Raw genomic sequence first — 14527 nt, 5'->3', positions numbered from 1 at the left:
CATGAGGAGTGCCAGCTCCACTGTACCACGCTATACACATAGGAACGCATGGAGCTTCCACCTAGAACCCACTACATGACCCGTAGACAGTCACTTCAGTTAGCCCATCTGTCTCCTCAAAATCCATAATTCAACAGCTAGATTTCAAACAAAAGAAACAGGTAGAACACGGTATGTAAAAAATCCCAAGTACAGAACAATATATTGCACTTAAAATAGCAGTCACCCCTTCGTATCTTTGGGGCATTGGTTTCAGGATCCCCATGGACAACAAAATCTCTGGATGCTCAAGTCCCTTATATAAAATGGCGTACTATTTGCATATAACCTACACATCCACCATATACGTTAAATCATCTCTAGATGACTTACAATGCCTAATACAATGTAGGCGCTATGTAAGTAGCTGCAAATACAATGTAAATACTGTGTAAATAGTTGCCAGCTGTGCAGCAAATTCAAGTTTTGCTTTTTGGAACTTTCTGGAATTTTTTTTTTTTCTGAATATTTTCCATCTGAGATTGGTCAAATCCGCAGATGTGGAACCTGTGGATATGAAGAGCAAACTGTGTCTGAAACCACTGAACTGAGAGCATCATGTGAGAGGCTAGTCACCATCATCTTGATCCACGTAAACTTCATTAAACAGTCAGTTTTCATAGGTTTGGGACCTCTGCAGCCTACCCCCAGAAAAACTCCTTTCCTGCTCCTTATGACAAAAATGCGTAACCTACGTGATCCTCCTCTTATGCACCAGCTCTGGTTCTCAGTGGGTTTTAGTTCTTTCTGTAATCAAACTCAGGTTCAAAGTCCTGAGGAGACTGTGTTTGTGTTACAGGGGGCTGCGTCACAGTGACATGTGTATACAAGCGTCTCCCGTACATTGTGAGTCCAGAGAGCAGGGACCACATGGGCTTCATCTTGGCGTGTCCGTCCCGTCCCCCCACCTCCCGCCAACCCCTGAACACATCAGGGAGCCTGGCACACAGCAGACATCCAAGAGCCATTTGTTGAACAGGACTCTGCAAGATGGAATCCATCAGTGAGCAATCGAAATGTACTGGCCCCTGACAGTATCTCTGGGCAAAGTGTACCGTGACCACCTGGAAGGTGACAACGGTCAGGTGTAAAAGCCAATTATTTGTTCCACATGGACGCCACTGCATCAGGACCACAGTGCTGTCCCACTGTGACAAACAGGAAGGATGGTCCCCCCGGTGATGAGCCACAGTCAGAGGAACCATTTCACAGAGGAAAGAGATGCCAACTCGACAAACACGCTCGCCGTTAGTGAAGGCATGCAAGCCGCAGTGTCACGCTGAAACCAGAGAAGCTCTACTCGGGGAACTGTGTGTGTTTTCAGGGCAGAGCAGAATCCTCGTTTACATTAGCTATTATATTACAAATCCTGCAACGTCCCACGTCATGGCCGTAGACGTCGATCCCGCGTCAAGGCAGGCTATTTCTCAGCCCATGGGCAGCGCGAGGACCACAGATGGAGAGATGCTCGCAGGGTAACGCATGTGCGTGAGCGGGCAGAGAGGCCGCCGTAAAACTCTCGGAGTGACAGCTCCACCGCCTCTGGGCTGAGGGCAAGGAACTCACTACCCCTACCTCTCTAGAGCGCTCTCCTTGTACAGGTGGCGGGATAACCTCTGGAAGCCCATTTAGGACTTGTGCCGCTAGAAACCCAGCACGAGTTTCTGGAAACTCTGGCCCGGGAAGCAGAAAGACGGCCTTCATCTGCATCCTCCGACTTTCTCAGCGAATCCAAACCCGTTCATCCTGTCTCTAGTTCCTATTGTTTCCTCTGATAAGCAGGGCCCCAGTGAACAATTAAAGCTTTCAATAAATAATCTCTAAGCACATTCATTTGATTGACTGTTATTTGATACAGCAGTTAGTTTCAATGGGGCAGTTAATATTGATCACATAAAGTACTCCAGACAAACATGAAACAGTTCCAGAACTCCATGGATTATTACCCTTTATCTGCCAGTCATCCGGGTTACTTGTAATGGTCACGGAATTTAAAATCAATAATAACAATTAGTGTTCTGTACACCAAAACAGATGAATCATGTGAAATGGGTTTTCATATAAGATCAAAGGTAAAGTGCGCCTATCACGTGGGAGAAGGCTCTCTGAGTTTCCAGGACACACTTGGCAAGGTACTTTCAGGCCTTGTGTGGCCTTGTGTCTTCAACACAGCCAGCAAGACAGAAAGAACGGTATTTAGGAAATGTGATCATAAAAACGCATGTGAAACCCCTGACTGTCTTAATCCAAAAAGATGAAGGGTAAAAGATAAAAAGTGATCAAAATGCATGCTAACAAACGTAGTAAAATTAATGGGACTGGCAATTTACTTCCTCTGAGATAGGCTTCCAGCTACCTTTTCCCGCTTCCGATTCACAGGCATTAATCGTGATTTTTTTGTAATAAAATGGCAGCAACGGTATTTTAGCTCTACAGCACTACTACTGTAATGTCTGGACAATTAAAACGCAGAGCAACAGAGAAATGTCTCACCATTAAACTGCAACCATCGCACTATGTGAAATCATCCATCCCAAAGACTTGTTTTTCATCAATTATTTGTTATTTATCTGATGTAAATATAAAAAGGACTAATGAAAATGTATGCCTTTTTACACAGCTTCTTGTCATTAAAGCCAATGAAAGCATTCTGAGGACCATAATGAAATAATTATGTTTGCCTTTAAGAATTCTCTTCAACAACACATGGCAGTACTGAGCTAAATTAAAACATCAGGAACTAAATTTCGCTTGCCTCCATTTCCATTTTAGTTAATTATACCCCCAAGGTTTCCAATAGGCCAGACCCTAAAAAATCTTTTGAAGCTGAAACAGCCTTCAGATCGTCAGCCTTTTTATAATCATGAACTCTGATGATAAGACAAAGGTACCGTAGCCCCCAAAGCTTTAATATTTTTGAGAAGAGGTATTTATTACTGAGGTCTTCGTTTGCTCTGAAAATTAGGGAAGTATTAGGATAAATGTGATCCAAAGCTTCGTTTTCAGGTTAGCTGATACACTCATCTTATCTGGTCTTATCTGCATCATTTCTACCACAGTATGTTGAATTTAGCTATTTTTTTTTCCTGATTTGATAACATTTAGTCAGTGGGGAACAGTAGTTGATCAATATCAACAGCAAAAACAAACATTTCACTATATCTGAGTCGAATCAGGAGAATAACTCCTTATTCAATACTCAAACTTAAAAAAAACAAAACAAAGAGCAATCTTTAAGAGTAGACTGTGAAGCCATGAACTTGAAAAAATAAAATAGGACCCTTTCATTAGAATTTCTCCTTCTCCAGACCTCAAATTGGTGACACTTGTAAAAGCAAGAAATAGTAAAAAAAAATTTTTTTAAATCTGAGTTTAAGAGAAAAGGAAGAAGGAAAGAGGAAAGGAAAAACTGCCAGGCGGTTTCAGGGCTGGTGGCAAATGCAGTGGCTTTCACCTGCTGTCAGATGATGCCAATGGGGTGGGAACGCCGTGTTTAGAAAAGTAAACAGGAGTCCCAGGGATTAACTCTGACAATGTGAATTCCGCCCATCTGGTTCTGTGTGGAGAGTCAACAGGGTTCACGGGGGATGATATTTGACTGCCGGATAGACTGTCTTCTGAGACATCAGAGGGAAACTGTTGACGGCTGCGAAACAAAGATCTAGTACATGACAACCTAAAATTGCAATTATAATCCCAGAATCTGCTTGTATTAAAACCACACCCAAGTCAGTCTTTGTTCCGCTTAGAGAAATTTCCTTTCGGGAATGAGGGACATGGTCACCCACGATCAGCCTTGTTAAAATCAGCTCCCCCCTGCCCCGTCCCAGTTCGCTTCATCAGCTGCCGGGGGGCCTGTGCTCTGAGAGAGGAAACGCTCAGCAAGGCTGGGTCACCTCCTGACGTCAGTTCCTGTTATCCTGCCTTATCGTGCTGGGGACCAGGAGTCTTATCTTACTGAGTGGCCCCCCTTTCAGCTCCCCATCCTGCAAGGCCAGAGAAAAAGCAAGTCAGCGGTTCCACTGCCTGTCTGAATTCCCATCTAAGAAGCTCTGAAAGCTCCAGATAAATAATAGAACACTTGCAGGCTCACCCTCTACGGCTGCCGAGGTGGAGAGAACTTCTGCAACTTTATTTTTTATTCATCGGAAGGGGTTTAGGGGCTGGGATGGGACGGGAATCATGCCTCTTAGTGATGAAGCAAGGAGGCGGGAAGGAAAAGAGGAGCATTCAGGGCTGACATATTGAGTGATTAGACTGTGTTATTAGATCTTACAGATGGGCAGGTCATCTCATCTCCTATTTAACAAGAGGTGCTTGGGCCAAGCCACTTACAGACAGGATACTGATAAATCTGAAACTGGAGTTAACTCTCCTCTCTCCATCACCTCCAACTCCAACTTTTTACGAAGAAGCTGGCCAAGAACTGATACAGATTTGTTCATAGTGATTCGACGTATAATTCCACCCCTCCCCCACTCCCAACACACACACACACACACACACACACACACACACACACACACACACGCTGGCATCAGAGCCACGGTCATAATACTCAAATCCATATTGCAAGGGACGCCTTCTATTTACAGATCTACATTTTGCCACAAAAGGAATTCGTGTTCAGAAGAATGACCCAGAAGCACAAGGCGATCTTCAGTCATAACAGAAAAATTAAGCTGTGAGTGCTCCAGTTATACTGACCATCAAGTCCAAACAAAGGCTTTCTGTGCCACTCCTGGGTGCAAGGGGCAACCCTAGGAGATGTCATAATATTGAAATATCTGGCATATTTAAATGGCTTATGTGGGAGTTGTGGCAGTGTATTTGAAAGTGGGTTATTCTAGAAAATCTGAGATGTATGATTGCCATAACTACCCTGTAATTTGAAAGGCAAGATTCTACATTAATATCTTTTAGAAAGGTTTTTAGCCCAGATTTTTCTGATAAACCTTCATCAAAAAACTCCCATTTCTGAAATAATCTAGTTAATTGATAGTTAACTGAATTTATATTAGAACATTTAAAGTATAAAAATGTCATTTAGGGAGAAATTTATTGGCACTTACATGTAACTCAAACTCTATAGAAGATTCTTTTTAAGATGTTCTAAAATGAACAGTGCAATCACTGTTTCGTAAGTCCTGTTCGACTCGAAGAGTTTTCTATTTTGCAACTTGGTTTTACATCTTCATCTTCCTCGCAGAGAGAACTTTCTAGTTAAAAAATTCCCAGCCTTTAAAAAAAATTTTTTTCGATTTTAAAGATTCTAAATTCCTTGACAGCAGAATTTATAATCTTCATCATTTATCACGTATTTCCCTTCTGAGATTATCTATGCATTACATTTCACAAGAATGTAGAAAGGAAAAAACGGTAAGGTTTTCTTTCTTTTTTTAGCCATCTCTGGGGCTTAACATGTTGAAGGGAAATTATAAGCACCTGATATCCAGAAGAACTTTCTTTTGTGCTTTAAAGCAAAGTTCGTGACAATACCGACTGGTTATATATGGTCAGAGCCAGGCTTCCAAAAATGAGAAGAAAACTTCTGGTTCAGGTCAGTGAACCTATCAGAAACTGCGCTGCTGGTCATTGATCTACTAAGAGAAGAAAGGCCTAGTTCCGATGCGAGGGCTTTGCATTTGGGCTGGGAAATCAAATGCTACCAAGAGTTTCCACATCCATTCCACAGCCTAAGCTTAAGGGACACATGACTACCTCTCCTAGCAGTCTGATCTATTTTTTGGGGAGTCTATCCTTTTCTGGTGATAAAATGTAAACTTCTGCATTTTTTCTTGTAAGTTGCACATCAGCGCTTCCCTACCCAAAGTGCCGAGTTACCTGGATACTGAAAAAATTTTAGTAATTCTTTTTTCCTACGGGGAAGGAAAACTTTGTGAATCTTCCACTTGTTTTCAAACGGCCCTATCCTGCACTCCCTGAGATTTAAGTAGAATTCCCTTTTCTTTTCTTCTTTCTGATGGTGTTAGTTACCACTGTCATGTGGCCAAGAAGCAGAAAATTATGTCCTACTTTAGAAAAACAATTGAGCCTTTTCACTGAAATATTTATTCAAAACCCCATTCAGTTCATACGGTGGCTGTCAGCCTTTATTTAGTCTCTCTTTCAGAGGGTATCTTTGATTTTGCCACTTTGACCCCAATTTATATCTCACTAGGAGAGGATTTAGATACTGTTTAATACTTAAAATTCAGGTCCCAGCGCTTAGGAAAGGAGACGTCTTTCCTTCCTAAATCATAACATCGATACTGTTTGTTTTTAAAAACAGATTATTTCTCCTCATTAGAAAAGAAAATCTGTTTTTCCTTTTTTCTTTTGATGTGTTATGAGCAGGGAGAAGACAGGGAAAAGGGCCAAGAAGTTGTCACACTCATGATTTCACCGAAAGCAACTACTATATTTAGACCACAAATATTAGGCTTTATCTTATGCCCACTGAGCAATTAATGCTGAAAACATCTGGAGCAGCCTAAACCCAAGGTAATCCACGAGGCACCTGAACAGAGACTTAGTGACTCTGACACCTCCAGGGGCCGTCTTAAATCATATTATTTACACCATGTTCCCTTAGTAACTCGCTACTCCTGACTTCGAATTTTTAGAGGCAATTCACAGGCCCTACTCCAACCGACAGCTGGTTGGCATATCATTTTTCTGCCTTAAAATTAAAAGGGAAAATAAAGAGAATATTCTAACACCTTTCAAAGAATGCTTCTGGTGTGTTGTACATTCAAAGGGTTTACTCCAATTCCTACACACACACACACAGACACACACACACACCATAAAAAAATAAGTAGGATCTCAAAGCAGAAAATAGTTTTGGTTAGAATTTAGTACTATTTTTTCCCTTCTGGCCCACTGCTTCCTCTGTGTTAAGAGCACAAACAGATCTGCTTCTTGTCAAAATAGTCATTGAGTAAAATGGAAAAGGTTGCGGTTTTTATGTTTGTACTTATACAAACAGGGCCCTAATATGCTTTAACTTCAAAAGCCCTAACTGGCTGTGCCACCCTGAGCCAAACACCGCGTGGCAGAGCTGTGTCAGAACTTTTATTTATGCTTAAAAACTTAAACCACTTGAACAGCTAAACTGACCTGTCCTAAAGCGGTTTGTGCGACTCTGCAGGGGCCTAAGCGATATTTACACTCTATTCATTTAACCTGGAGTCCGGGGGTGGGAGCCAAACCCTTGTGAAATTGACCACAGTGAGCACTAATTGCCCTGCTTACAAAAATAAGACACTGAAATTTCTGAAATCCCTTTGTCATTTGCCTTTATTTACTTTGTCTAATGCAAGCTTCTTTGATTAGCTGAACTTTGCTGTTATCAACACTTCTTGCTTATCGGCTGGCCCTAGGTGAATGACACATTCACCACTAGCCTCTCCCCAGATAAGGCAAATCCCTTGTTTAACTTGTTCAAGAACAAACAAAGTTCCCCCCCAAACTCCTGCAACTTAATAGGCACTTTTGGAGAGTTAATTACAAAAGGAAGAATGTCTACTTGTAAAACCTCTACTAGGTCTAATAGCTTGACGCCAGGGTCCTGAGCATTCTTTTTTCCTTTGTTAAAAAACGTTTCATTAAAACTTTCTCTCACAAGAAGAAGTTTGAGGGAGCCCTAGTTCCCTGAGATTCCAAATGAAATCGTTCATACTGTTTTAATTGCTACAGAGAGGAGGGGGGTAGGGTCTAAAAGATCTGTTAGTGGGTTGGAAAATTATTTTGTAACAGTTTCTTTGAGCTCTCCAGAAAGAAAAAGAGGCAGCAGGAAAGAAAAAGCATTTGAGGAGCAGCTGAAAATGAGGACGCCTTCTGAAAATGATCTTTTTATCCTGGTTATGGCTCTACGAAATACTAAGTCAGACAGCTAGACTGCTGGCATCAGATGGTTATTGACTTTTCAGCTACAAACCTGTTGATTTCCTGGACCCCTGAAGCAAGTCTTTATTCTTAAGAAAAAGTTTCAGAAGAGGGTGATTTAAATCTTGTCATTGTCCCCTCTCTCTCCTTTTTCTTCCCTCTTTAGATAAGCCATCATGTTATTAGGAAAACTCAATTTCTTCCAGTTAAACTTTGACCTCTTTGAAAACAAAGATTTAAAATGTCATTTTCAGGCTAATGCTCCAATGAATTGTCAAATAAAGTACTAAAAACATTTTGATAGATAGCTGAGCCATTTATCTAAATCACTGTCAGGGCAGCGATGCGTCCAGCAGGCTCCCACTACAGCCACCCGAAGGTGGGATTTTCTGGGACTGCTGGTCATTTCTCAAGCCTGCAGCCAGGCTACTGTTGACCAGTGCGTGCCTCGGCACCCTCTCAGAATCAGATAACCAAATAGTCAATATTTTTTTTAAAAAACTGGGCTACCCCACTTATGTTTCCTTCCCTTTAACCCACGTCCAGGTTCCCGGCTGAATTGCAAGATATGGAAATAATGGATGGCTCAGCCCAAGGGGTGTTCATTGCCAGTAGTTTTCTAGCAAAACAGCAACTTCTTAGAGCAACAAAGTGACTCGGAAAGGTGGCAGCAGGGTCAATGCTAAGAAATATTGCCTTTCCTCCGCAAGGAAAACATTGGCGGCGGCGGCAGCTTTAACTGGTGGTTTATGAACTTCAGGAGCAGCAGCAACCTCAATTAGGCTAAATTCCTTGCAAGGAAGATGTCATATTTTAATTACTTTGGACTGTTGAAACACACAAGGGGGGATATACATATAACTAGTAGCTAATCCAAAGAACAGCAAAGTTAAATTCCCCTCTGCACACATCTTAGTAAAAACTGTACAAACGTTGTCAAATTGCCTCACTTGAAGAATGTTTCAAAGTCCTGTGGCCACTCTACTTTTTCCCCCCTCCACGCACATTTTCTAAAACTGTTTTCAAGGGACTGTAGGGTCGGTAAGGAGAGAAGCAGGGGTCGGCAGGGGTTGTTTGGGAAGAAAACATCTAACAGGAAATTTTCAGCAGAGGGAATCAATATGCACACCAGCATAGCACACCCTTTCAGCATTAAATCATTAAATCCTTTGTCTGGCTACCAGTGCAATTTGTTTCCAATGTGTTCATTGCATGCAAGCGAGACAATTCATATTTTTTTCTTGGTAGAAGAAGGGAAAAAATAAACCTACATTGCGCAGTGTGCCGATGCTGCCATTCGGTTTGGGTCAATCCACTGAAGCATGCTTTGAGAGCTTTCTCCTGGAGCATGCAGGAAGACGGGCTCGCAGTGTAGAAATCCAGGATTTGCCCAGGACTCACTGACAGGACATCCATACAGTCAAACATGATCTCCCCTGCACCGAATGTCTGCAAAAGTGCTTATCCTCTAGGTGTGGAGGCAAATGGCATAGAAAAGTCCACCCAACTCCATCAAACTCTGCCCCCTTTTTGGCACGTAGGCTGTTGGTCTTTTTCCCAGCCTCGAATCATGAATTATGACAGACAAGCCAGCTAAAAGCCTGTAATTGATCCAAATGATCATTTACCATTTTCCAGGCTTGCTCGGCCAATCCAGCCGGGGCGGGGGGTTCCCAGAAAGAGCCCAAGTTCTCCTTCTAGGCAGACGCCTGCAAAAAGCCTTCGGAATGCGGTGCGGATCCTACCCGGACGGTGCCCAGACCAGCCCTGCCCGGCTCGCGCGCGTCCTCGGCATTCCCGTCCTCAGGCGGCTCACGCGGGGACTCGGATCCCCCCTTTGGCAAAGAATAGACCCTCCTGCCTCTGAACAGCTCACTTCCTACTACTTCTGTCACACAGAATGAAAGATTGAATTGCCTAATATATGCGAGTGAACTTTCGGTGAACCCTTCCCGGGCTGCTAACCTTCAAATGACCCAGCGAGTCTGACATCACCAGCTCCCAGGATTCTCACAGAGCCGAGCACTCCCAGCGGCCCGGGCGCGCGCACCTCCCGCCCCGCGTCTCCGCTCCGAGCGCGCGGGGCCCGGGGCGCCCGGAGCCACAGGGAGGAGGAGCGCGCGCGGTCCGGAGCCGCCGGGAGGAGCGCGCGGGGCCGGGACGCCGCTCGCCAGCTCCCGCCCTTTGCGCCCCAGTTCGCGGGGCTTCGCTCGGCCGCGCGCCCCCCTCGCCCGCCCCCGGCCCAGCCTTTACATTCCTCCGTGCGCCCGTCTGTCTGTTAAATGCCTTGTAACGTGTGTGTTTTTCCACTCCTGCAAAAAGCACAGCAAGCCGTAAACCGGAGCACGGAGAAGAGCCGCCCCTGGGGAAGCCTGGGGTCCAGAAACTTTCCATTTGATAGTCTTTTTCTGTCTGTCCCTCTTGCAGGCCGAAGGGACTGCGTTGGCTCGGGAGTAAAAAAAAAAAAAAAAAAAAAAAAAAAATCCAGCTTTCTGGATTCGTTTACTTCTTAAAATTCTCCCAAGTCTACACGCAGCCTACGAAGGAGTCGAGAATTATCGGTAGTTCCTCCTGCCCCAGACACACACAGACAATCACACAGATATGCAGGACCTCATAATATAACACAGTGGTCAACAGTGTGGATGTGGAAGTCAAACTGAACTAGATTCCAACCCACTGAGCAGCTATGGGATCTGGGACGAGGACCTAACCTCCCCGAGCCTCAGCTTCCTCATCTGCAAAATGGGAGCATGCTGCTGGCCACCTCAACGGATTGCTGTGAGGACAGAAAGAAACAGTCCTTGCATGGCACACAGCACACACCCTAGACCAGTTAGCTGTGACTCATCCTCTTATTTTTAACAGGGGAAACAGAAGCCCAGTGAGGCTGAGAGCTGCTTGAGGTCCCACAGCCAGGATCATGGCTAGAACCCAGCTCCCTGGAATCCCAGCCCAACGTGGAAATTACTTTCCTGTTGCGGACGAGCGCGGATGAGCCCTCTCATCACATCCCCATCCCACCCCACCCCCACATGACACACACAGATTTTGAGAACTGGTTAAGTGTGAAAGTTCTGTATTTCCAAGGGCCACTTTTCACCCATACTAGCCCCGGCTCAAACTTGGCTATTTATTAGAAGACAGTCACTTTAAGGAAAAGGGACTAATTTTTTTGTACCTCTCACACTGAAGCTTTTCAGCCATCCCTGAGAAGGACAGATGCAGAGTTTACAAATCAACCCAGGCAGAAAGCTGTGAACGGGAGAGCCAATCCACCCTGCAGCCATTTTGCACCACTTGCTGAAAGGATGCAACGTACATCAAAGAAAGGAAGCTCCGGGGGGAGGGATTAAAACACGTTAAGTCCTCCACTGCCCCTCCACCGTTGACTAATAATTCTCCCACAAAGCAGGGAGGGCGAGTGGGCGGGCAGGGGGGACGGCTTGCTCGCCTCTCGCAGGGAAGCGCGCACTGCAGTCTCCTTTCCGTGAATGGGCTGGAATGTGCCCTGGCTTCCAAGCCTTCTAAAAGCCTGTCGGGCACTCGCCCCGTGCTGCTCGGCTAGCGGAGTTGCTAAGTGGCACTCATGGTGTAACATGAAACGTATGCATGGCACACACTTACCAAGTCAAAGACTCTTTCAGGGAGGTGTAGGCAAACAATTTTCAGCCCAGCAAGCTCAGTTCTTGCGATTGCAAAGTCCAGGGCGATAAAGGGGTAAGCTTTTGCTGAAACTATGTGTTTGTTATTCTCTCTCTCTCTCTCTTTTATATGGTCATCATTTTGTAACACAGCTTTATTATAAGAAATCCTTTAACTACAAAGAAAACACACATTTTAAACAAGGGGCGCAGAGGAATTTACAAAACATTTAACACTCTGTCATTAAGATAGTTGTAAAGATACACAAAGCACCACATTGTGTGCCAATTGCTGCGTGGTCCATGGGACTTATAGCTCCAAATGCTTATTTAAGGTCCTTAGAGTGCCTTGGAAACTGGGCTCGTTTTGTACAGGATCATGGAGGTGGGTGAAAAGTTCTTTGAGGAGGGAGAGGAGGGAGCTGTATTTAAAGTACAGCAGGAGGAACTAAGAGATGAGAAACATGGCACCGTGGCCAGGTGTGTGTGTACGGGTTACCCATGGCACTTTCTTGCTCACTCAGCATCTTTCCAAAGGGTAGGGTGCACTGGTCACAAGCAAGTGAACATGCGGATGGGGTCCCCCAAATTCTGTTTACTCTCAGTTCTTAAGCTAGAGTTATCAGCCTCATCTAGGAAGGGAGACAACGGCTCCCACATTTCTTTCCTCAATAATCTGTCACGGCACAAAAACAATAACAGAGAAGGGTGTGTGTGTGTGTGTGTGTGTGTGTGTGTGTGTGTGTGTGTGTGTCTTTGTGTGGTAGGGGTTCAGAGATTGGTGTTTTCTTTCTTTGCACAAGAAAATTTTACATTTCTATTCACCTAGGAACACAGTTCTCTTAACTGTAGAGAAATAAACTTGAGCCTTGAAATGAAGGATCAGGGCTTAAATCCTTGTGAGTGGAACATTATGGGTGTTTCACGGTGCGACAGTATTCACTAGTCAGTTCATCATTTCTCATCATGAATCGATTACGTGGATAGCAACTATTAGGGTTATTATTTAATCCAAGTGTTAACTTACAAAGCAGCCCCCAAATTTAGCCACACGTTTCTTAGTTCTTCGTCAGTAAATCTAATTCTTATACTTCTTGAAAACCTGATTCTTCTTCTACCTTCTTCATCTTAAAAAAAGATAAGGGAAAGATACACAAATAAGCCCCAGTTCCTTAATACATATCCATGCACCATAAAGATTAATGAACAGGTAGAAGGTGAAAAATGGCCTAGTTAATTTGTGGATAATGAAGTTTAAATTATCGACCCCTATTTTAAACATTAATTAAACAATCTGGAAGAACCGTTGCCCAAATATCCTCTTAGTAAGGCATAAAATAACATTCTGATATGTGTCATTGCCCCTGTTTTCTTTATGCTTGATCAATGATAAAAGGAACTCTAACAAAAGTATTTCCAACCACAAACAAACAAAACAGCAAAAGTTTGAGCCCCAAATTCATTTTGTTTCAGAGTAACTGTGTATTTGTCAGTGTGACACAGCACATTTGAAACCCATAATCATAAAACAAAAATTTATAGCCAGGGTTCAGGGTCTACATCTGTTTCTCTGGTTTCTGTACAGCAATTACCCACTGGACAATCCAGAAAGAAACACCGTGAATCATGCTCTGCAGACACGTTTCAACTGGAGAGTTTGGTGAAGAAAGAGCAGGCGTCTCTGTGCACCAGCACTGCAGCCGGCCGTGTTCAAAACTGGTCACATGCCTCGTGATGTCTAAATAAAGAGATTCTCACAGGCGCTGACATCCACCCCAGGCACAAGTCACGCAAAGTGCTGGCCACACGGAGGTGGGGCGGAGAGCGGCGGACACGGATCGTATTTTAAGAAGACACACCTGTCTCTTTCATGGTTTTGTTTTCGTTTATTTTTATTTATTTACTTTTACTTTTTTTTTTTTTTACCGTTAGCCTCATGTAAACCCCTCTTGCCACACTTCTGCGGAAAAAGCAGCCAGCAGCACTGAGGGAGCGTGGGTTTCGGCAGGGCAGCCCGGACGGGGGTGTGCGGCGGCACAGGGCAAGTGCTGAGCTGGTCCGGGGGCTTCTGCACCCCTGGCTCAGCCGCTTCCCGCGCTGAGGGCTGGGGAGGTCCTCACACTGATCCACAGCAGAAAGCGCCCTGGCCTGTCCGTCTGAACACCGGCTCCTGGGCCGGGACTGGTGGTGTCCGTGATTCTCAGGCCCACAGGCAGCAAGCTGCATCCCAGACGTGAGCCTGCATCCCCGCAGACGCCGGGTCTTCTCAGAGCCCAGGAAACACGTGTTCTTCCTCAGAAACGTCTCTCCACCTCCAGGGCTGGCCGCTGCGTCCTTCCTTCCCTTGGCTCCTTCTTCTGTAGCTTCCTGCTTTTCCCAGTTTCCTGGACGAAGTTTTCCCACCTGTTACTTGCGGACAATGTCCCCAGGACGGGGCCACCGCCCCCCTCCCGTTCCAGACCCGAGTGGCCTCCTGGGCGCTTCCCCGCGTTTGCTGTGCGTGGCTCCTGCCCCCGGGTTCCTGCCGGTCCCACCTGGAGACCAAACTCCTGCCTCCCCAGACCCCCCCCCCACCTCGAGCCCCGCAGTGCCAGCAATGGGCTCCAGTGGGTCCTCAGCCCCCCAGCCACCCCTGTTGGCACCGGCTCGTGTGTGGGAGCCGGGGAGGCCTACCTGTGGCTATTTCCTCTTGTTTATTTTTTCCCTGTTTTAATTTAGATTTTTTAAAAAGTAGTGCATGTTCATAAACAATCAGAGTCCAGGAGATTAAAAAGTGAAAAAGTAATGTGTAAACTCTCCATGTGTTCACTCCTCAAATGCCAAGCCCTGTGCCAGGTGCCGGGCATATATCCCTGTATCTTCTGGGGGGACTGTTTGTTGCTTTTATACAAATGTAATCAAATAATGCATACTGTTCTGCGACATTTTTCTATTTAGTAATAAATAGTACATAC

At 44.8% G+C, this 14527-nt stretch overlaps 1 protein-coding gene across 5 annotated transcripts in view; it reads right to left on the bottom strand.

Annotated features, from left to right (window-relative positions):
* The window catches only part of RARB (retinoic acid receptor beta), a 675515-nt gene that overhangs the window by 169023 nt on the left and 491965 nt on the right, over positions 1-14527 (bottom strand). The window contains exon 1 of one of the 5 annotated variants that reach the window (XM_082392792.1): positions 11111-11225. The exons of 2 other annotated variants lie outside the window; for them this stretch is intronic. In XM_082392792.1, coding sequence (XP_082248918.1) covers positions 11111-11219 — 109 coding nt within the window. In that variant the 5' untranslated portion in view covers positions 11220-11225. Of the gene's footprint in view, positions 1-9200; positions 9883-11110; positions 11226-14527 lie in introns of those variants that run through there. 2 more of the 5 variants (XM_082392789.1, XM_082392791.1) reach the window with 2 other exon arrangements.

Source organism: Balaenoptera borealis (assembly GCF_965194805.1).
Source record: "Balaenoptera borealis genome assembly, chromosome: 5".
NCBI classification, from domain to species: domain Eukaryota; kingdom Metazoa; phylum Chordata; class Mammalia; order Artiodactyla; family Balaenopteridae; genus Balaenoptera; species Balaenoptera borealis.
The sequence above is the reverse complement of the archived record's forward strand: the minus strand, read 5'-3'. Positions and strand labels throughout refer to the sequence as shown.